The sequence below is a fragment of the Lycium barbarum genome, chromosome 12, assembly GCF_019175385.1.
Source record: "Lycium barbarum isolate Lr01 chromosome 12, ASM1917538v2, whole genome shotgun sequence".
NCBI lineage: Eukaryota > Viridiplantae > Streptophyta > Magnoliopsida > Solanales > Solanaceae > Lycium > Lycium barbarum.
In genome coordinates this window covers 84,070,408-84,093,763 of record NC_083348.1, presented here as the reverse complement: position 1 = coordinate 84,093,763, position 23,356 = coordinate 84,070,408, and the positions used below count along the sequence as shown (strand labels likewise).

The following is a 23,356-nucleotide window of genomic DNA, read 5'->3' as shown; positions in this document are numbered from 1 at the left end:
TTACATTAAAGCTAGATCATGTTAAAAGTTGATGTGTGGAAAGTTGAGGCCAGTAAGATAGTTGCAACTTTCAATATAATTCCACCCCTAGCTTCCCCCCCCCCCCCCCCAACCCCTCTTTGTGGCCCCTTCTGTACGGAACACCTATCAGTATTTTAGCTCATCAACACCAAATAAACTCCACTTTTACTAGACTTCACAATCACATAGAAGGAAAAATATGTACCACGTGGTCCTCACACGTTCTTTTCTTTCTCTTTTTTACCTTGGTTCAAGTTTCACTCTTTCATCTGGCTTCATTTTGGTCCAGCTAGTTTCTCCTCACACAGATGGAAACTAACAAATGGGAAGGGAAGAGAAGCATGAATGAAGCAGAAGAAGAAGAGGAGGAACATGAAAATGCTGAAGAAGATAACAAAAGGAAGAGGATAATGACCCCCTCTGGAAGGAAGGTATCTGGTGGAGGGCCAGCACAGCCTTGTTGCCAGGTCGAGCAGTGCACTGCCGATATGGCAGATGCAAGGCCATACCATCGCCGCCACAAGGTGTGCGAGTTCCATTCAAAGTCTCCAGTAGTACTTATTAATTGTCTCCAGCAGCGATTCTGTCAGCAATGTAGCAGGTAAGTAACCCCTACTTTTTTTATGAACATCTCTAATTTTATCTGTGCCTTCCGAGTTGTATAGTGGCAATATCTTGGAAATTAATGTGCACCCCAAAAAGTTCTTTCTTAGCTGAAAGTCACGAGGAACAGTAACCAACACATCAATTAGCCAATAAACAAAGAAGAAGGTAATTTAAGCTTGAGTGCTGATTCATGTTATGCAACATATTGGAATCCTCTTATATCAAGAACCAATACCAATAACATAGGCAAGAACTAACACACACATCGAGACGAAAGTGCAAGGCTAACAATCCATTGCATACATATGCTACACACAGCATTTATTTAACCTTAGACTGAGGTGTAAAAGCAAAACTCGGTCTTTTAAATAAACCATGGACATTCTTAGACTATAACTTTGCAATATGCTTAATAAGACCATGGTTGCATCTAATTAAGAGAGAGTTGATATCCTCTAGGTTTCCTTGTTATGGAACCAAAGCCAAATCAAGCAATGATGATGATTTTTTCTTTGAAAGAATTTCACTGTCCTAAGTGCTTCTTCAAATTGAACAACAAAATGCGAATAAATATTATTTGATTCCTATGGTCTGGGGTAGGGCCTCTTGCTCGTCCCTTCTTTAGGTAGTAGAAGATGAACTTTATTCCAACTGAAATTGGCATACAAAAGATTCTTTTATTTCCTTTAAAGGGAAAAACAAGTTCTGGTAACTGATATGGGAAACAATTAACTTCTGCACATGCAAATAGAGATTATCCTTCAGACAATTCTTTATTCCGAAGTCACCCAACTGACGACAAGGTATTCTAGATAAGATTCTACTTCCTATGAAAATCTGTAGTGTATCTAATCAGACAAGAAACTCTAGCTGCAGCCACAGCTATCTCATGTATTTTCCAATGAGCTGCTTTCAGATTCCAAAGTCTAGGAGTATATCATTTTCTAATGAATAGGGACAAAACAGAGCTTTTAATGTGAATTTTCAATTGTTTGTGTGATGAGGTGCAGATTTCATCTGTTAGGAGAGTTTGATGAAGCAAAAAAGAGTTGCCGGAGGCGTTTGGCAGGCCACAATGAGCGCCGCCGTAAAATTTCATATGATTCTCATGGAGAAAGTTCGAGCTGAAGCAGCATCAGCATCAATGGCAGCGCAATCGCCTACTTTCTGAAGCAAATTACATAAAAAATGTGGTTGAAGCATGCTCTCTATCTTCTGTCAATTATGGATTTCTAAGCAAATTGTTATTTGTGACCTTCAAGAATCTAGCTAGTACTACTTTCATTTCCTTATGAAAAGGGAAGGACAAAATGAATAAGCCGCTGGCATTGTCTTCTAGTATTCGTAAAATGAAATATTTATAGTCTGTATGCGTATCACATGGTGCTCGAAAGTCTTCCATGTTGACATTCCAACTCACTTTACAAGGTTTCTATTTTAATTTTTCTCTTGTAGTTACAATACCTGCACTTCCATAAAGTTCTTTTTTTGACAAGTGGCCCACAATTCGAAACTGGTAGATAATGGGTCCGCCCTGTACTCTTCTCTTTAAATACGAGGCTTTTGTCTGTAACAGAGTTTGAAGACGTGCGCCTACCCACATAGAAAAGGACCAAAATCATCCATAATGTTTGAGTTTGGATTAAAATCATACATATTCTTTCACATGGAGCACTAATAGTACATTATGTTTGCATAAGTGGTGCACTTTTAGTCAAACTCCCAAATAAATTTAACGGAAAAGAACAAAAATACCCCTGAATTTTTAGAAAAGGTATAAAAATACCCTTTATTCATCTATTTTGCTAAAACTATCCCTCAATTTAATTTTTTGGCTCATTTATTCCCCTTGACTAACGGACAACACTAATTTTTTTTTTTAAATTAAATTGCACATGACATTTTATTACTGAAAAATTAATTTATTCTTTTAAAAAGAAATCTGAAACCTTGAAATTTTTTTAAATTTGAATTTTTTTTAAATTTGGAAAACTTTTTTTTAACGAGTAAAACCTTGACTAACGGACAACACTAATTTTTTTTTCTTTTCAAAATGTGAAAAATTGGATTTTTATAAAAATCTGAAAAAATTAAATTTTTTATGGAAAAACTATGTTTAAAAAAAAAACAGAAAACTATCTTTTTTTTTTTTTAAATCTAGAAGAAAATTATGGAGTATTAGTTTTGCACATTTTACTTAAAAAAACAATCAATTTTTCAGATTTAAAAATTGAATTTTCTAAAAAAAAAATGGGGTTTCCACCCGTTAAAAAAAGTTTTCCAAACTTAAAAAAATTTCACATGTTTTAATGAAAATTCAATTCTGTTTTTATATATATATATATATAAAAGGCTTGCTACATTTGTTTTTTAAAGAAACGGATGTTGAAAAATTATTTTTCCTTATTCTACAAATAACGAGTTTTCAGATTTCTTTTTAAAAGAATAAATCAATTTTTCAGTAATAAAATGTCATGTGTAAATTTTTTTTTTTTTTTTTTTTTTTTTAAAATTAGTGTTGTCCGTTAGTTAAGGGGAATAAATGAGCTAAAAAGTTGAATTGAGGGGTAGTTTTAGCAAAATAGATGAATAAAGGGTATTTTTATACCTTTTCTAAAAGTTCAGGGGCATTTTTGTTCTTTTCCGTTAAATTTATTTGGGAGTTTGACTAAAAGTGCACCACTTATGCAAACATAATGTACTATTAGTGCTCCATGTGAAAGAATATGTATGATTTTAATTCAAACCCAAACATTATGGATGATTTTGGTCCTTTTCTCTCGGAACCCACACATCACCCCACTAGACCAAAGCCTTGGGGCCCTGTACTTTAAGTTAGGTTTTATGTTTTGAGATGCTTTTTGCCTTATGGTAACAGAACAACTCCCAATGGGCATAGTTAGGTTCTATGTTTTGAGATGCTTTTTGCCTTATGGCAACAGAACAACTCTCGATTGGCATTGTACACATAAATTCTACGAGATAAATAGGTATACATGCCCTGTTAAATCGAGGCATCTTTCAGCTTTTTACTAATCTCAGTTATATTTGAGTTGGCAAAAAATGTGTTCGGTTGAGATCAATGTATGATACAAGGGGTTATAAGCTAAAAGTTTTACGGTTTACCATTTTTATTTAATGTAGATCATCAAATATTAATGCGACAGCTAACATACTAAACAAAGGTGAGTGGAACTTAAACAATAAGACACAAATGTCAAATGATCACGATTCCTTTTAAAGCAGTAACAAACAAACTTCAAATTGGCCATCAATGGAAAAACAGAGAAAATTATAGGAGAAGGCATGTACCAGATATCTTCAGAACTAGGTTGACATCTTTTGGAGTTCTCCTTATTGATATTTAGCCCGTAAAATGGCTTGTGCCAGGCCCCCCCAAAAAAAAAAAAAAAAACAGTGTGTCGAAGTATCACACCTGCATATACTTTGTATCACAAGCTACCCTAACATCTACCGAACGATATACCTGAAGGTGCCCAAAATACGCTGAAAGCTCACAAGGGCCAAGTTCTTCTAGACTAGTGCATAACAAATTGTCCTACATAAAAGAATTACTGCAGAGTCGTGTAATATTGGTTTCCAGTGCCTAAACGTTAAACTTTGTCTCCAAGTATTAAATATGCTCTTTGCTGCTGCTTGCTGGTGCAAGATTGTCTAATATTCAAATTGAGGCACATGTTAGCTGGATATCCGCATTCAGACTGCAAAATCTTGAGGAAAGGAGTTAAATCCTCTAAATTTAAAAGCCCAATCATTTCTTAAGATATTTATATAGAGGAAGATCATAATTAGAGGAAAACATGCACCAAGCTCCACATATCAGATCTTTCCTTGCAGAAGGAAGGCTGATGATGACCGACAATATCCAATTTATGCAGCATGTAATAGGAAGGAGAATTACCTTCCTTTTTTGAGAAATAATAAGTGTAATGACAAGGAGAATTACATATTAGTAAGGCCATCTTTCATAACTGAAAATGTGTAAGACATAACTGTTCTTTCTTTTTTATAAGTAAGATATAACTGTTTCCCCCCTGATAAGATGTAGTAACTGCTTTTAATAAGATACAACTGTTCCAGACAGGTTTCTTTCATCAAGTGTTCCCGCTTGTGCGTAAGGCTATCAGTTAGTTCCTTCGATATTAATTTCTAACCATAGGAAACATCAATAATATCTGCAGCTAATCATCTCAATGAAGTCTTGAGAAAATCACTCCAATTTCTGTTAACATGTTTGAACAATGCTAACCACAAATCTAGCTAAGAAACTAATTGTTTGATTCTTTGAAGAGAGGAACACCACAGACAGAACCATAAATCTCAGAATTACAGATGATAAATGAATATCACTAAAAGACTGATAAAAATAAATTAATCACTAAAAGAAATCAGAAGTGTTGTGCCAGAGTATTAGTAGTGCAGCAATGTCATGACAAAAGAATCATGTGATAACCTTGTCAAGAGCCACTAAAGCTTTAAAACAGCAGCAAGCAGAAGAATAAGCAGCATCAAAAACTAATTATTGGTCACGCCTAATCCCCAACAGCTTGGCAGACAGCTCCCATGCGACAATAGCTGCTGCATTAGCAGGAAAAGCTCTTACCAGTGTAGGACCTAAACCTGTATAGCATCCTCTAAGTCCAGATCTCCTGTAAATCTACTATAATGAACTGAATCATGCATTCTCTCTAGTATTTCTACTTTCAAAGTACAAGAGACTATGATAAATACCAATTTCAGAACCGAGAAGGGATTCCTCGGGTGGTTGTTCTCTGGGGTAGTTTGAATTATCGTCTTTGCTACATCCACTGGCAGAACAGCAGACCAGAACTGAAGAAAAATCAGAAGCACGAATGAAATTACATATGGTACTTCCACATTGAGAGTACAAACAGTATCTTATCAAAGAATAAGTAAGGAGAAGCCATAAGGAATTAACTTCAACCAATAATACTCACTGCTATACCACCAAGACCACCACTCATTATTCCAACTCCAACATCAATCAATTGGCTCGAATCAGATGAAGCACCTTTCAGTTGTAGATGCATGAAATATCGTGTATATTCATAAGTACTAAAGAAGACAGCATTGCCCACAGATTCTCTCAGCAAGGTTGTGAAGCCTCCTCGAAACATACCTGTAAGCTGGAGAGGTTGTCAGTTTGAAGGCACAGCTTGATTAAGCCTAAGAGGCATTGATCAAGAAATTTCTCACCCCTTCTTGTTGAACTGTTTTGAGGGCACACTCAAGGGGCCCAGTGAATCTAGTGGACTTCGGTACCATAAAATCAGTGCCCTGAACTTGCATCCTACACTGGAAAACAACATTACAAAGATGGTACTCCAAGTAAAGCGGGAAGTTAAGAATTCTAGCATCACTTACCTTCACCAGTTCTGACGGGCATAGTATGAAGCTGATAATAGCTCCCCCAAAAGCTGCAGAAGGGACTATTGCATGAGGCTGGGGCTTACCACCATCTACTTCTCCCTTTAAAAGCAAAAACAGATGTTCATAAAAATAGTCATTACCTGCAACATGTAATTGCAAAATTATCTAAACAGCAGATGCTAGTTTATTGGTTGTGAAACCAGCTTATTTTCAACATAAAAAAGTGCAACTATTAGAATTTATCAGCAGCAAATTATAATGTGAATTAAAGTGTAATGAACCTGCAGAAACCGTTTTGTTTGGGAATAAATGCCAAAAGAAAGTGAGCTTTCAAAGGCCATGCCGACAAAGGAAGATGTGGCTCCTCGATAAAGCCCTTTGACCTGCCAAATCAAATGTAGATCAGCACAGCAGGCCCTCTGGGCGATGCCAACAAAGAAGATGTTTCCTCAAATTGGTTTTCTTCATACGAGTTTGTTAACCAGAAATTTTGTTGCAGCACGCAAGTGTGTGTGTGTGTGCGTGCAGCCGTGCAATGCATGCATTCATCTCCCCAAACATAAATATATACAAGAAAGAAAGGATTATCCAACATAGGGCATTGGATTGCAGACAACAGAAAAATATAACATGTACTTTTGAATCCCATGTTCTACAAGCAAAACATCCACATAAAGAGATCAGAACTTCCTAGCTAAACAACATTGGACAAACAGGATAGATAATGGTAGACAGCAATCTTGGAAAAAGTTAAGAGTAATACTCCTTCCGTCTGTAATATCCTAGTAGCACAATGCAAACCATTCTTGTACTTCACTCCACCTGCTTCAGTGTTGTACTTCTGGAGCTTCACCTGACAAATACATGCTAAAATATTTCAAAACTCATAGATGTTCAAGCTGTCAAATTCGCTTAACTTCATCTCAATAGGCGGACAAACAGAATTGCAACCACTGCTAACACCTAATCCGGTATAACCTATATGATACTCCCACGGTCTCAAGTATCATATTTTATATGGGTAAAACAAGATTAGAAGATTTACGCACGTACAAGAAGTGGGTCCAAAAAGTGAAAATAGTGTCAATTCTAAATACAGATTGAATTTTTTCACATTATCAAAGTAAGTCGGTCCAATACTCTTTTTATAACTGCCTCTTCGGGAAAATATTGAATGGTACAAGAGAAAGCAGTACAGTCCTTTTTAGGAAAGCGGACACCAAATTTGGGATAAAACTGATACAGTTAGTTGGAAATTTGATTTGGGACAGATGTCTTCTTAGTGCATAAATGAAGTCTACCATCCACCACAAATACTTTATGTGGTGCACTTCCCTACAAAACTATAGCCTAGTTTGCCATCTGATAATCAGTTTTCCTAAAAGCTTTACTCAAACTTGCCAAAGCTTTACTTCATAAATCATCAACTATCAAGCTTTAAAAAACAGAAGATGAATATGCTTTTCCCAGCAAAATATCTTGCGTATTTAGAAAAAAGAAACGAAAAGACGAACAAAGCACCTATTTGTTACCCAATTTAAGCATATTCGGTAGTAAGGATTAACAACTTGATTGCAAAACGTGAAAGTAAGAATAACATTGTGCACCTATATTACATAGCATAGTTTTTGAGTATTGGACTTAAGGTTTTTTTTTTTTTTTTTTTCTTTCTCAATTTGCCAAAATTTACACAGCAATTGGAAACAGATTTTCAATTAAAAAGTAGAAGCAGCATCGAGAAGCTCCTACTTAAGGATGTTTCCCAAATCATTTTAGCCAAGTTCCTTTATTGTGCAGCAAAGCAATAATTATCTAGCAGCTTTGACATGACTCATTTTACAGAGAAGAAAAGATGGCATACCTTGTTCAAACCAATACATATCAACTACTGATAATCAAAATCAAATGCAATCAACGAGCAATGTCAAAAAAAAAAAAAAAAATAGTGGTAGGGTTGAAGATTGCACCTTGACGGTATCAAAAGGGTGACCAGTAATAACAGTTGCAATTCCGGCCATAAGACCTGCTACATACTCCTTATACGCCTCCATTTCCAACTCTAATCAATTATTACTTCTCTTAAATCTACATGAACTAGAAAGAACATTAATCGCAAAATGATGTAAATTAAATTTTATGTTTATTTTCTTTCATTTATTACGGACGAAACCTTTTCTATTTCAATCTCTTGGAATTAATTCTGGCTCCACCAGGCGTATACGCAATTAACAATTACTTGGGATTAAATTTTATGTTAGGACATTTTAAGAATTACTAATACTAAAGAAAGTACTTTTCAATAATATCAAACCGTGGTAAGCTTAAACGGAGCAATATGAATAGTAAGGATTTAGACACTGATCCTTGGAATAGAACATAGTTAGTTTAGTTGTTAAATTTGTAATCTTAATTAATAATGAGACGTTATTTGATTCAGAAATAGGTTGGTTACATTTTTTGTTTCCAGCTTTGTTTTATGTGAAATATTCACTATAAATGCCTGATTTTCTCCGAAACTAATTTTTCATGTTATGTTTTATTCTCTATAACAATAATGACAGCGATACACTCTATGTAAAATTACCTCTCTATATCAGTCATACTCAAATATTATGTAATAATATTTTATAAGAAATATGTTATATATAAAAATAAAATATTAAAATATTTATTGTAATCATCATTAATGTCATGTACATACTAGTAAATTTTAAGAGATAGTGGATGCAGAAGGTGACACTGAAAGTGTTGATTAAAAAGAGCCTCATCAATTCAAGCGTTATATTATCACTAAGACACCGGAATCTACGAAAAAACCTACAATTGCAGAATTTTTACGTCAAATTTGAAATATTTAAATTCTCAATTAATTTTAACTGCATATGTTTCTTAGATTTTAATTCTTTATCAGTATGGTACAACTAGTTATGGATTTATTAGTAATTTATTAATGTTCTTAATTAATGGGATATGAAAATCAATTGAGATTTTAAAATTAACAAGTATATTATTTTCGTTTATAACATAAAAGTATAGAAAAATAATTATTTACGTACTTTTATTTATAGCATCTAAATGAGATCTAAACATCAAAAGTCAATATAAATACATAACAAAACCTCCCTATAGCGGCCATAAAATTTCTGAACAAATACTACCATTATAGAGAGGCGGCTATAAAATTTCTGGACAAATACTGTCATTATAGAGAGGTTTGAGTGTATCCTTTTATCTCATTAAACATGCCATTGTGGTATCTTTTTCACATTGCCCAACAACCCCTTTCTTTTAACGACATTCTATAAATAGAAGCTTGCAGTTCCTAGTATTATATGTTATGAGAGTTTTAGCCTGACTTGAAAAAGGAGTCAAAAGAACATTTGAATCTTTAATGCCTTATGGAATATGTCTTTAATTCTATTTATGTTTGACTAGTTTAGTTATCAAAAAGTACTCTTGTATCCCAAATTGCGTTAATTTCTTGTGGAAAACAATGTCAAAAACACACCTCAAAGACGAGCAGCTATAGAAGACTCCACCTCATAACCATTGCAAATACACCCCTTCACCAAAAAAAAATTACAAAAAAAAAAAAGAATAGATCATCAACATCATACGCATTGACGTTTATTATACAAGTCGAGCTATAATCTATTTCAATTATTCATCACAAGCTCGTGTCTTTTACCTCTTCATCCCTGGTTGCACATTCAGGCAACCTCATTTGTAACAACAACGAATCATGGTATATAATCCACCTTTGGATGATGCTTCTATGGTATACATATGACTCAAGACTCTTTGGTGAATCTTTGTTGTCGTGGTCGTTGAGGCATCAGCGCAGTCGTGCCTCGTTGCTATGTCTGACTTGTTTGTGAGACTAATGGTACACTGTCATAACTTACTTTGCACGAGTTTATTAGAAAGACGTTCAACCTTGCCAAGTTGAGTTGCACTCTTTAGCATGGCCTCCTGGTCAGCTATAAACTTTGCAAACTTAGAACCCTTTGCATCATCGTTACTATCTCCTCGAGGAAGCATTGGTAGATGAAGCAGAGAGGGACTTTGCTTAGAAGATAAAGGTGGAGTTAATGCCCACACAGAAGATAGCTGTTCATCTGGTTTGTCAAGATATTCTAAGGGTGATAGATCCTGCATATCTGCCAGAAAAACAGAGTAAATATCAGACATTGGTATTGTGCCTACCAAGCATATCCAGAAAACAAATCGCAGAACAGATATCCCGAGATTAAGTTGCAAAACTTATTAAGAGCATTAAGGATCAAAAGTTACTGCTTTGGTTCTTCATCTTGTGAACAGCTATGTCCGTTATCTGAGAATGGAAGTATCAAGATTCAGGAACAGTCGAATAAAGTACCTTTAGCAAACTTGAAGATGGGCTTTAAAGCTCCACATGGAATGCTGAAGTTCAAATGTGGAATGACTGTCCCTCCACCATGTCTAGCATTACTGCATCAAAATAAAACTATGAAGACATGAAGTTTCAACCTGAAATACCTCAATAACGGATGGTGAAAAGTATCGAAAGACCACGACATGGGAAGATTAACATAAATGAGAGGACTAAACAACCTTCCAATATCAGATCACTTAAATTGGACACCGTATTTTTTCTGTATGCCAATCATACAATTAATATACGTTTTTTGGGTAAGTACAGTTAACATACAAACAGGAATATTTTTCTTCAAGGACTTTTCAAAGTACTCCAGAGTGCAGTGAACCACAATATCATTATATTGAACTTCAAGAACAATCACAAGTAACATGTGCATAAGCTGGAAAAGAAATATCCACAATTTATAAGCATCCTCAGTAGTCATCCAAAAGTCAGTTACCTTGTTACAAGGGCAATCATGTGTCCTTCTGAATTAACAACAGCCCCACCGCTACCACCAGGGTGTACAGCAGCCGTTGTTTCAAGCATTGCCGGAAAATGTCCTCCTAAACATGATTGATCGAGCAGAGGCCTATTTGCTTCAACTACTTTAGCTATTGCACCCACACAAGCAGATGGAAGGAAGTCTATATTATAGGAAAAAGAAAGATACATTACAAAAAACAACAAAAGAAAGTCTATATTTCATATGAAACATATGAAATACATATATGTTGAAGTGTGTGACCATCTCATCTAAAAGTTTAACCTGTTAGAGAGAGCACCACGCTTTATTTAAATAATCATATTCTCAACAATATATGGCATATCATCATGTTCCAAATGAAAGGGCTTAACAAAATTATTTACAAGAAAAGCAATTTAACCTCCAGGCAACATGATTTAGTACTATTTGGTGCACAAAGATGGTCAAAAAAACAACTACTATGCCTCAGCGCCAAACAAATTGGGGTTGCTATATGAATCCTCACTAGTCCATTTAAGCTCTCAACTCATGTCACCATCACACACAAAAAGATAGTCAATTTCAGAAAATAAGGTTCAGCAAATTCTATGTAACAGACAAGTTAACCTTATGAAGAAAAAGATGGAACACACTAGTTTCAATAAACAATAGCAGCATTTACAACAAACAACGTGGCCAGGACTAAAACATCCTTGAGCCCCAGCTTGACTCGAGTAAGTGAGTTTAGCAGACATGTCCTACTTCAAAACTCCATTCTTTAAAGCCATTCAATTTTTACTTGCTTTCACATTAGAAAATTAACAATAACTTAACACTCAAGAATTTTCCCCTTTTTTCGGATAAGTGACTTCAACACTCGGATTTAATTCCCCAGTTCCAAGGTGTATATGACCATTCTTCTGGATGGTCTGACTTAGTGCCGATGGCTTTTATAAACCCAAGATAGAAAAACACCTTTCTATGTCTTCTACCTTTCTCCTTGTTCTACTAGCCCTGTTTGAGCCCCAAAACAGCCTTCCTATTTTTTCATCTGACATGTCCAATTTTTTTTAATAACAGCGGTGTCCGGGCAGCTTGCGTGCACCTTGCCTAATTCCACGGGGTACCTGCTACCTCCCACCTCCCACCAGCACAGGTACCGGGTTTCTCTGTCCACCAAGGCTTGGACAGATGGGAAGAAATCACCTAGTATGGATTTGAACCTGAGACCTCATGGTTTTCAACCCACTTCATTGACCACTAACCTGGACTACAAATTAAAATAAGTATCAGTAAACAATCCCGAAGAACCCTTGTCTTTACCTAAATGATTAACCAGTTTTGAGCCCTCTTAACTGATTACTATTTCTCCATTAAAGGACACATAAAGATCCCCTTGTCGAAGCTTCATCACAAATTTCTTAACGACAGCTACCACCTCATAACTACTCGATCGGTCATCAAATGATCATCATTTTGAGAGGAGAAACATCATGCATCTTAGCAGTAGCAAGAGTGTGAAACTGATATATTATGACCCAATCCTGCAATTGATTATAACGACACTCCCGGACAAATTTTAAACACAAGAGAAGAGAGAGGTGGAGAGAGAAATCCAAGATGAACAAAGTCTTTGTTGATCATTCTAAAATTTCAGATTGCCATGCCGCTTGTGTCCAAATAAAAGCAAAGGCCCAAAATTTTATTTAGACAAGAACATATCCAGCCACAGCTAGGTAAGCAAGATATACCACATCGTGGTCCAAATAGCCCATGTCCAAGAATGTATGCTTTTGATCCAGGGGACGGGCACGTGAAGTCCACAGTAATGGGACAGAGCTCATCTGGAACTAGTTGAAGTTGTAGTAGTGCAACATCCAGAGGTCCTCTGGAGACATGAACTACCTTTGCATTTGTCCATACCCAAGGATCCATAAAATCCAAGCGAACACGAATGGTCCTACTGCCTCGCTCATTGTCAGCAAAGAACATTGGAGTTTTTAGTTCCTTTTGAAACAAATGTTTATTCCTATGGTGAATGTCAAATTTCTCATCTCCTGGATGCTCATGATTAGACGGTGTGAAAACTACATCAGATTTGGTGTTATATCCAGAACCGTTTACAGATGTTTTCCCAAATCTCCACGGCTCTAGAAGATGAGCGTTCGTAAGAAGAAGACCCTGCTTGTTGAGCAAAACTCCAGAAGCCCAAGCTCCATCATCAACAGTGATAAGACAGATAGATGCCATTGCCTTCTCAATCAAGGATGGGGGAACAGGACCTGTTGGGAGATGCTCTTGAGTATCATTGGTGGGTCCATCCTGAATAGTATTGGAGGGTGACTCCTTTTCAACACTGACTAAGTTTGCATTATTAAGATGGATCTCTCTCCTAGTTTTTGGCTCTTCTTGAAGCAGGCTACCACAAGCAGATGTAATAGCTTCCCATGGAATCACCATCTGCCACCCAATTCTTCAATATCAAATTAAGGCAGTATATGTGAAGATAGAGCTCAGCAAGAATATAGAGCTCAGTATTAAATGTTTGCCTGAATTTCAGCAGCAGTAGCCCTTTGTCTGAGTGGCCGAGACAGAACACCGATAAGCTCTGCATGTTCCCCTAACACTGGGCTTCCTTCCATTCCTGAAACATAAAGCACCGTACCTAATAAAAGTACCCAAAAATGGAAAGGATTAATTAACTAAAACTGCAAGGTAAAAGCTCAAACCAGGGAGACAACGGATGTCAGCAATCAACAGAGCTTTATTCAGCGCACTAGGTGGGTAGCTGTTTGCAATGGATCCAACTGATATGCTGTATAGCAACAAAAAGACCAAATTAGAGCTTACACAAGGAGATGTAACAAGAACAAAGGGGAAACTAATCCTTAGCATGATCAGAACTTGGCAGACAAATAATCATCCAACAACATCTCTATCAAGTCCAGAAAGATCCAGACCCTCGAGACTGCAACAGGTACAGGTTACTCAAGGAAAGATGAGCTAAACATTTTTAGCACTAGCAACAAGAAACACACCAGTGCTTTGATTTTAAGAGTCGATTAAAGATACACAGCATGAAAATTCAGTTATCATACGTTGTGATGCTGAAAACCGAGGATGGAAATATTACAGAAGTTGTAATTACAACATATAGTAGAAACAATACCAAAGCAACTACCTATTGGAAAAGTGGCTGGGAGACAAGATGCCAAAAGGAGAACCCATAGCCAGAAGAAGATCGCCTCTCCTACTCCAGGGGGAGACTTTTAATGTAGGCAGGTCCTGAAAGGAAATACTAAGCCAGTCATTATCATCAAAAACCTACTAAATGGAGCTTTCAAAAATTACCAGCAAAAAAGCAAGCTCATTCAGCCAAATGCAATGCCATGCTTCATTCACAAGTTTGATGCCACTTAGTGCAGTAAAAGCCTGAGACCTCATATGGCTTTGAGGGAACTCTGAGAAGAGCAATTCTTGTAGTCGATGTTCCTATCACACTTGGAAGGTTGGACTGCGCCTCCACCATTGGAGTTTGACTTGGGAAGGAAATTTGCTCAACCTGAAATTATCAGTTGAGAGTTCCTGTTACATGATAATCAATCTACAAAATCAGTTTTAATAGCTTGTTTGCAAAGCTTCTGAGAAGCCAAAAGTGTTTATTTTTTTAAAAGGTCCTTATTTAAAGAGTTGAGCTGTTTGGCCAAGCTTTTAGGAAAGAAATAAGAGCCCGTTTGGATTGGCTTATAAGTTGCTTATAAGCTGTTTTCAGCTTTTTTGAGTGTTTGGCTGTCCAGCTTAAAGTCATTTTGTGCTTAAAATAAGCTCAAAAAAATAATTGGGCCCGTTTGATTTAGCTTATCTAAAGCAGCTTATAAGCCAAAAAAAAAAAAGTTGGGCTACCCCAACCTTTTTTTTTTTTAAGCTTATAAGCTGCTTAAAATAAGCACATCCAAACAGGCTCTAAGTGTTTTTCAGTAATAACAAAAGTTGTTCTTCAAAAGCTTAAAAAAAAAAAAAAGGTAGATTTTCCCCAAAAGCACTTTTGGAACTTGGCCAAACACAACTTACTGCAAAAGTGATTTTCAAATTGATTAACCAAACACAAACTGCTATTCTCCACAAGTACTATTTGCAAAAGCACTTCTCAAAATAAGCAGATTTTGGTAGCTTGGCCAAACAGGCTAGAAGGTCCTTTGAGACAAGAATCTTGATAGACCTTTGCCTATAAAGACTAGAACATTACGTGTCTTCATCCAAAAGAAAACAAAAAAAGACTAGAATATTCAGTGCAAATATTGTTTAGACCATCCTGAAGGTAGTGCTAGATTAAGATGGACAGTCAAAGACTCATGGAAGAGAATTCCATTTCTCATGCCATTTTGCACTTGACATCCGGAGACTCAATTGAGCTCCTTTCCAACAATACTGTTGAATGCTTATACAAAAAATAAATGTGACCAGAGTAGCTTACTGAATTAGAGTTCCAAATGTAAAATTTATGTTTGGAAAAATGCCCCCGTGTTATAGGAAGTGGACTACCTTGTATCCAGATATTGGGAGGTGATACCAGACCATTATAACTTTCAATTGTAAATAGGTGGGTGATACACTCCATGATGAGAAGGTGGAAACAATTTTGGCATGAGTAGACATGAAACAATGTCATATCGGTCTATCGGAGCATGAAATAAGGAACTCGTTACATGAATTTCTTTTAGTCTTTTATGAGAAGAGCCTGAAGAGGTAGTAGAACATCTAAAGGGTTCTATTCAGAAGAAACACAATCGACAATGCAGCTAATGCTAAATATATGGAGGAAGGCATGTTCCGCAACTCGCAGAAGTAAGCGCTGTGCAGCACGGATTAGTTCAAACCCATACTGCGTTATGCCAGGAAAGAGAAAAGAGAAGACACAACTCCTAAGGTGGTCATGATTTTAGACGTAGGACAAAAAGTATAATGGAATTTCTGATACTGCTCGAAAGAAATTGGTGCGTGATTTATTTAGTATTTAAGAATGAAAAAAAAAATTGCTATGTTTTGATATAACTAGTTATCTTATGAGGTACTTTTGAATTTTGAACCATAAAGTATGATCATAGCAGAAATTAACTCATGAAAAATGACAAAGGATCTATAGCAGCCAATCAAAATATGCCGGCAAGAGAATTTAGCTTATATGGTCTGATCGACATTAAACTTTCATCTTTGAATGAAAGTATTATCATTTTTTTTTTTGAAAGTATTATCATTTTAATCCTATTATTTGACCAAAAAAAAAAAGTATTGTCATGTTAATCCTATTTATGACTATGTTATGCATTAATGAAAAAATCACCTCCTTCAACATGGTAAGAGTCTGCTTGGAGCTCAGTTGCAGGTGGAAAACGAGCATCGCAAAGAATATGTCATTAGATATCTAAGAGCGCACACAAACTACATTCTACGAAACCAAATATTAGCTTACTCTACCTATATTCCAGACAGATCAAGTATGCAGATAACTTTTATTACACAAATCAGATTCATTAATAACACACCTAGATAATGGTTTGAAGTATTGACAAGGCCCAGTGAGTGGTTCTACCACATCTAATGATTTGGTTGTACTAATCATCTATAGATAAAGGTATAAAGATTATAGTTACATATTATTTACTCATTTATACATAAAGGTGCAGAGATTTTTATGGTTACACAATTACTGTGTGCAAGTGAAAAACAAGGGAAACAACATACCTGTCTGCGCTTAGTGTTAGTAAATGATTGATGGGCATTTCCATAGGCAGCTAGGGACCAACCAACCTCCCACCCATGTTCAATTGAACTAGAAGAACCTTCAATTAGGGATTGGACAGCAGCAGATGACACAGGGATGTCAACCTTCAGCGAGAACACCATACAGACAGTATCAAATGCCTTTTCATGTTTCATCAATAATAACATAGTGACAAAGAAAAACACCAGCTATAAAAGTGGTCAGTGAACCCATGACAAACACTAGGATTAAGTGGTTCAAAACTAGGTACTCCCTCAATTCTATTTTATACAACACTTTTCATTTTTAGTTTATTCCAAAAAGAATGAACCGTTCCATATTTGAAAACTCTTTAACATTAGACATCCCATTTTACCCTTGATGGCATATGCTCTTATAGTCATAGAAATGTGATGATATGTTTAAGACCACCAGTTCTAAAGGCGCTTTTGGTATGTGTCAAAATCTTCTCTCTTTTTTTTTTTTTACTCAATACCTAGTCAAATACCGCCACATAATATGAAATGAAGGGAGTATTAACTTTATCATTACCACAGACAAGGCAAGTTCACTGGCACAAAATACCAAATGACATCAGATTAGAATATATATGCATGCATCAAAACGAGAGCAACTTATCCATTCAATAATCCAAATAAAAGCCATACATAAGATAAAATAACGGGTTTTATGATAATCATCATTCAGATTACAAAATCCTTCTCAATGTCGTACCACTCTTAGGAGTTCCGCAGGTAGCCAATTCAAACCCTCCTTGTTAGTCACTTTGAGATCATTCTGCAATCTATTTTCTCCCTGTGAATCATGGACAAGGACATCCAATATCAATTTAATATCAACGAACCTATCAGAACTTATACTACAGATTTCTTTTCGTGGTAGGCTCATATTAATACCTCCCGCAGTATATCAATTTGAGCACCAGGAATCAGCTTGGGCTTATCCTGCAAGATGGTAAAACAAAAAGAACTATGAAAAAACACCAGGAAAATCTTTTGTAAAGGCCCCGCGGAAAAAGGAGAATACTCCCGATGTTCCATTTTACAATTCACACCCTTTCCATTTTCAACCATTCAACAATTACCTTTCTACATGCTCTTTTAGGAATTGACATGTCATGTGAAGGACAACTAGATGACCTCTACTATAGTATACATATATGGTTCTTTCTTTATTAAATAGCTTCTCCAATCAAAGATCATCATATAAAATGAGTCTGAGGAGTATTTATCAATGAAAGAAGACTAAAAATCCAACCTTTGATATGCTCCCTCTATCCTGTTGCACAACAAATGGCTCAATAACAGAAGCAACAGTTAAAACCAAGAAGTGACCTCCAATAGACTGCAACTTGTTTTCACCCGGAATCTGCTTAGACACCGAAGCATTAACAAAGGAACTAGGCAAAAGCATCCCAGATGCTGATAGTGTCGTCTTCCCAGAACTGCCCACAAAATTACACCCAATTTTAAGACTTCCACTTCAGTACATAAATACAAACAAGAGATAATGGTCAAAAACGCACTCAACTGTCACTTTTTCTCGAGTTTCACACCCCAACTATCACATGTTCTCTTTTTGTGCTTGAACTATCATCATCTAAATATTACAACACACCTCAACGATTAATTGTTCCCTTTTCCTATGAAGGATGATGATAGGTCAGGTAGGAAACGAGAACAACTAATAGCTGAGGAGTATCTTAATACAGACACGGTGAGTTCAGGTAAGAAAAGGTAACAACTAATAGTTATGGTATGAAACTCGCGAAAAAAGCATAGTTCAGTGTGTTTTTGATCATTTAACTCAATAAAGAACTGTAATACAAAATTTACTCACTTGTAAAGGTGAAAAGCATGTTTTCTCATCTTCAGGCCTTTAGGGTCCTTGAAGAACAATAAAAGAAAACTCAATACCAAATAGTAAAATAAGATAAAATTATATACATGTCTTATATGAATTTTGGGGCTTACGGGGCCTTGAATTCTGACCATGACGGCATAATTGCGAGCAACATCGACGACTTCAGGAAGACCCATTAGAAGAAGGATAATTTGGGGGTCTGCTAACCCCAGTGGGAGCTTAAAAGAATCAGAGTTATGTTATAGCAATAATTTGGAGAATCGAAACATGGTTACAAGCAAGCTATGGGCTGACAATGGCAGTTGGATTGCGGTTCACGAAAATCAAGGCAATCGAGACTATCTACTCTTTTTCAATTAAACATTTATATCTACTACTATTTGTCCTTTTTCCAGTTTTTACTTTTTTTTTTTTTTTTGGAATCTATTACGTTGCCTAGAGTGGCAACGACGGCGAGCAAAATTTCTAGAAGGTATTTAGAATTGTCTTTTTAATATAACTTTTATTAGGATTAGAATATCACCCAAATTATCACTATTATACTCATAATATGCTAAAACACATAAAATAGTTCTTCGATTCTAGTTGACATATCATGTCACATAATATTTTATTTTTAAAAAAAATAGTATACATATCCGCGCAATGCGCAGATCATTTCAGAAAAAAGAAAAAAAAAATGGGAGAGAGATAATAGAAACAAATGTATATGAACCATGTGTAATATATTGTAGACTTTATATTCTCATTTCATTGATCAATCTATTTATAGACTAAACATTTTCCTATGATATTGGTAGCTGATATTGTTTTATTACTGATCATTTCTTCAAACAGTATATATGCGGCCATTATTACAACGAAATCATTTTTTATTTCCGGGGATTTGCTTTGTTGTTTTCCTTTCTTAGATTACTCTTGGCGATCATTTACAACATTGGAAGGAAAGAACAATTAAAAAACAAGTGATCAAGTTCTAGAATGAGTGTGTTATGCGAAGAGAAAAGATTGCTCAAAATATATAGAGATCATTTGTTTTCATTAGGGTATATTTTTTTGCAGCAAAGCATATGAAAAAGTCTTCCATCCACAGAAATAAGCAAGCTGTAACTTTACACCTAATTTCTGAAAGTCAAGAAAATCGGTGCAAAGTTATAGCATCAGACAGAAGTACCTAAATAAAGAAAATAAACTCTGAATAGTAGTTATCTCATCAAAAGAACTTATAATAAAAATGGGCAAAAACTGAGGTCTTCGACAATTTGTATGTATTCCACTATTTAGGTAGGTGGCTAGGGTGATATAAATAGGTTGTAAAAGCGAATTAGGGGCAAGATAATAGAGCTGGGATACATACTTCTGCAACTTGTATACAAATATAGAGAAGCAATTTTGATTTTATAGAATACAAATGTGTCAATGCCCCTTATTATCTCAAGTCCACATATTGTTAGAGACCGAAAAATTAGGAACAATATCTGGTAGAAAATCCATCACTCGGGACTATCAACTTTCTTTTATTTTTTTGAAATGGAAATTGTCTTATAGATAGAATAGCAGAAAAGATTATGAGTCCAAATTATCTCCTAAAAAAAAAAAATCAAAAGAAGTGATCCATATCTAGCTACTTTGTGATTCTATAACCGGTAGTAGGAATTCCTCTTCATTTACAAAATCCAATTTAATTTTCACCAAAGGAAAGTGAATAGCTGTTGTAAGAATTAATCTTCAGTGTTGCTGATTTTTCCTTCAAAAACTCTTCTTCTTTTTTTTTTTTTTTTGATTTTTCCTTCAATAACTCCTTTACTTCTTTCTCTCCATATATACACCATCATATTTCAAGCTGGCATGGTGTTCCATATGTACTTCATGCTTTAGGAAGTCCCTGCCTGCCCCAAGATTTCAGTTCCTGCCATTTCCACTCTTTAAGAAAGAATAAATCTTATATTTGTGATTTATGTCCTAACAAATTTATCCTTACCATTTTTCAGCATAACAACTCAGGTAAACCATATATCTTCCAAGGATATAGCATCTTTTTCCCATAAGCAAAGAGTTTGTCCACTTTTCACAAAACAATTCTCCGCGATATCATGATACTAAAGATGTTGTCGTTATCCTTTCTCTTTAAATCTTCTTTACTCACTGGACATCTCTTCTGTGATATCCATTAGCTACATAATTAAATAAAAGAGACCTAACACTTTTAAGCAAAATCGCTATCATGTCATAAAGAAAAAAATTGTGACAAAGAATGCACAAGCACCAAGCTTTAGGTAGATAGGATCAAAGTTTTCAGCAAGTAAAATTGAAAAGAAAAAAAAATAATGATGATTGGCATGATTATATTCAAGAAAATACTGACTGGTCATATCGTGAAACTGCAAGAACATAAACTTACTGTCATAATCAAATTAAAAGGACCGACTGGTCCATCGTGAAACTGCAAGAACATAAACTTACTGTCATAATCAAATTAAAAGGAATGAAGCACAATCAAAGAATGCAAGTTTTTGTTTTCCAATAATTGAAGCCACGGACATGAAAACTATGAACTTACCAAGTTTGGTGTAGAAAGGTAATTCGTGTGATATTATCTGATTTGCACATATAAATGAGATAAAATTTGTAGCTCGACAGTGAGTAGACATATTCTACTTGCATATGTTTGTGTAGGTACTTCCAACATTTAATAGAGCAACAACTTCACAGAGAACATACTTGCACCTGGTTCCTGGTGGGGTTTTAGAATAAGCATTTAATTATCCTCAGACTTTGTACTGTATGTTTGTTAGTTTCAATTACATATGCTTTGAAGGTTCTTCTTGCTAATTTGATGACTTCTTTCTGCAAAGGAAAGATACAAAAGTTGTTACAATGACCCAACATTTCTTTGAATAACATACTTTTTTAAAGCATATGTAATTGAAACTAACAAACATACAGTACAAAGCACTTAATGGCCTTGCAATTTTTTTGAACAACATCACAACTTAGAAACAGGAAAACAGCAGTATGCACCAAGTAAGAGAAATAACATTAAAAAGTTTAAGACTGATATTAATCAAGTCTGTTTATATTCTTCTAGTTGTTATAATGTGACATCTTTTCTATCTAACCACTCTCTTTTTGGCATTTTAGACCATTATTTAAATATTCGTTTGTTTGCAGAATTAAACAGTGATATTACAATTGAAATATACATGGAAGCAGATGCATATTATTTCAAAAGACATTCTTTAACGTAACGACATATCGCTTACTAATATTGTCTAGTAGTAGTAAATAATGAACCTCTTGGGCTGTTGAATGATGTGCAAGTCATAGCACTCCTGTGTGAAGAAGGAGAAACGAAAATTTGTCTTAATTACTTTAGGCATATTATCAAACAATTTAGTTACATCTAGTAGAACCTGCACCGATGCACATAGAATTTTTCATAAGAGGCTTCTGATCAAATAATCAAATTCCTCAAAATTAACAATGAAACACGAACATGTTTCATCCATTAAACAAAACAACAAAATGGTACACTTCGTCATTGAGAAGAAAAAAAAGATTGACACAAACACAAAACATTCAGAAGTAGAATGAAGATAACAAAAACAGTAATCTCTAAGAAATATAGAATTAAAGGTTCACATACTCACCGAGTTATATGGCAATGCTAGGACCAAAACACAGAGCAAAGACAAAGAATATTATTTACAATTTCTGACGTTCATGCGAAATTCTTGCAAAAAGTTATATCCAAAGAATAGGAACTAAAATATACCCAACAAATTGTTGTTACAGCAAAAGACATCAAGCAGGAACTTTAGAAATCCAGCCAATAAATATTTCAAAATAATGAAGAAAGAGAGATCTTACCAAAGAGTAGTTCATTCAGAAATCTTCATCTGAAGGACCATACTGCAGGAAAGCAATGTCAAACCATTACACTGTATACCAATTACAACATACTGTTGATGAAGAATACCTCTGGTGGAATGGAATCCCACTAACCCAAAAAGCTTGATCACTGAATTAGTTTGAGGAGATTGTAATTTTATCTAAAGGAATTAATTAGAGAAGATTAGAGAGACTAACCGGCTCCGCCAATCCTTATCTTCGACTCCATCTCTGTCTCTTTTGCTATAGCCTTATTCGGTCTGTTCCTTGTTTTTGTATGTAGTTAGATTCTGCGAAACAAAGAGATTATTTTCAGATGAGTGAAACCAAAGCAGATGTAAACTGCTAAAACGTGATTAAAACTGTCCCATTCAGTTGGTTACTCAGTTTTCCTAATCTTTGTCAATTTGCAGTTTTTTATTTTTATTTTCTATTTGTTTTTTAAAAAATTTAATTGTGATTTTTCTGGTGATGACACTTGTCATCACATCATGTTTTTACATCTCCTATTATATATAGATAAATTGCTTAACTCATTCAATTCATTTAACTCAACTCTCCATTAAACACGAATCTAATATAATATTTGTTCATATATCTCTCAAATAACTAACAAAATTTTAGGTTCGTAAATTGCAAGGTAAAATAAAAAATGATCATCTACTAAATAGTTGTCCCAAATAAAAGTTTCTCAAGTAGCTGCAGGCATATATACATGATAATCATTAACAAATAACTTAATGAAAATAATAATAACCGATTAATACAGATAAAATTTCATGAATTTTATAGAATATTTCTAAAAGAATGGATAAAATTTATTAATAGTATAAAAAATCTTTATAATGTCCATACATATAATTTAAAATTCCTTAAAGAAAAGAGCTCTCACTTTCTACGGTAAGAAAGGTAGTAG

General features: G+C 35.0%; 3 protein-coding genes across 11 annotated transcripts; 1 reads left to right on the top strand and 2 right to left on the bottom strand.

Moving 5' to 3' along the window:
• The first annotated feature begins 203 nt into the window (after positions 1-203).
• LOC132623964 (squamosa promoter-binding protein 1-like) lies at positions 204-2,072 on the top strand. Its single transcript, XM_060338779.1, has 2 exons — positions 204-622; positions 1,638-2,072. The coding sequence occupies exons 1-2, from the start codon at positions 330-332 to the stop codon at positions 1,753-1,755; spliced, it is 411 nt and encodes a 136-aa protein (XP_060194762.1). The 5' UTR covers positions 204-329; the 3' UTR covers positions 1,756-2,072.
• A 1,790-nt stretch (positions 2,073-3,862) lies between these two features.
• LOC132622581 (mitochondrial arginine transporter BAC1-like) lies at positions 3,863-9,604 on the bottom strand. 7 transcript variants are annotated; one of them, XM_060337203.1, is made up of 8 exons: positions 9,548-9,604; positions 8,007-8,098; positions 6,803-6,892; positions 6,321-6,422; positions 5,866-6,138; positions 5,607-5,795; positions 5,380-5,478; positions 3,863-5,305 (listed from the first exon to the last, which is right to left on the bottom strand). In XM_060337203.1, the coding sequence occupies exons 2-8, from the start codon at positions 8,088-8,090 to the stop codon at positions 5,168-5,170; spliced, it is 975 nt and encodes a 324-aa protein (XP_060193186.1). In that variant the 5' UTR covers positions 8,091-8,098; positions 9,548-9,604; the 3' UTR covers positions 3,863-5,167. The 7 variants fall into 7 exon arrangements, with proteins under 7 accessions (XP_060193186.1, XP_060193185.1, XP_060193184.1 ...); XM_060337202.1 differs by having other exon boundaries at positions 8,007-8,124; positions 9,548-9,602; XM_060337201.1 differs by having other exon boundaries at positions 8,007-8,133; positions 9,548-9,583.
• LOC132622579 (glyoxysomal processing protease, glyoxysomal) lies at positions 9,564-22,757 on the bottom strand. 3 transcript variants are annotated; one of them, XR_009575940.1, is made up of 17 exons: positions 22,639-22,757; positions 22,420-22,461; positions 18,660-21,396; positions 18,526-18,572; positions 17,944-18,130; positions 17,583-17,630; positions 17,401-17,481; positions 16,647-16,790; positions 14,344-14,466; positions 14,086-14,189; positions 13,634-13,719; positions 13,454-13,548; positions 12,656-13,364; positions 10,899-11,085; positions 10,418-10,509; positions 9,728-10,199; positions 9,564-9,602 (listed from the first exon to the last, which is right to left on the bottom strand). XR_009575940.1 is itself a non-coding variant. In XM_060337198.1 (17 exons), exons 4-17 carry the CDS (start codon positions 18,723-18,725, stop codon positions 9,934-9,936), a joined length of 2,235 nt encoding a protein of 744 aa, XP_060193181.1. In that variant the 5' UTR covers positions 18,726-20,458; positions 20,531-21,396; positions 22,420-22,461; positions 22,639-22,757; the 3' UTR covers positions 9,564-9,933. The 3 variants fall into 3 exon arrangements, 2 of the variants coding, with proteins under 2 accessions (XP_060193181.1, XP_060193182.1); XM_060337198.1 differs by having other exon boundaries at positions 9,564-10,199; positions 18,660-20,458; positions 20,531-21,396; XM_060337199.1 differs by lacking the exon at positions 18,526-18,572 and having other exon boundaries at positions 9,564-10,199; positions 18,633-21,396.
• Positions 22,758-23,356: the final 599 nt, after the last annotated feature.

Coding starts and splice junctions, on each gene's coding strand:
- LOC132623964 (XM_060338779.1), top strand. CDS start 330: ATGGAAACTAACAAATGGGAAGGGAAGAGAAGCATGAATGAAGCAGAA. Junction 623..1,637: donor TTCTGTCAGCAATGTAGCAG/GTAAGTAACCCC, acceptor GATGAGGTGCAG/ATTTCATCTGTTAGGAGAGT.
- LOC132622581 (XM_060337203.1), bottom strand. CDS start 8,090: ATGGAGGCGTATAAGGAGTATGTAGCAGGTCTTATGGCCGGAATTGCA. Junction 6,139..6,320: donor AAACAAAACGGTTTCTGCAG/GTTCATTACACT, acceptor TTGCTTTTAAAG/GGAGAAGTAGATGGTGGTAA. Junction 5,796..5,865: donor AAACAGTTCAACAAGAAGGG/GTGAGAAATTTC, acceptor CAACCTCTCCAG/CTTACAGGTATGTTTCGAGG.
- LOC132622579 (XM_060337198.1), bottom strand. CDS start 18,725: ATGGGTCTTCCTGAAGTCGTCGATGTTGCTCGCAATTATGCCGTCATG. Junction 16,791..17,400: donor CTGCGGAACTCCTAAGAGTG/GTACGACATTGA, acceptor TTCTCGCTGAAG/GTTGACATCCCTGTGTCATC. Junction 13,549..13,633: donor TGACATCCGTTGTCTCCCTG/GTTTGAGCTTTT, acceptor TTTATGTTTCAG/GAATGGAAGGAAGCCCAGTG.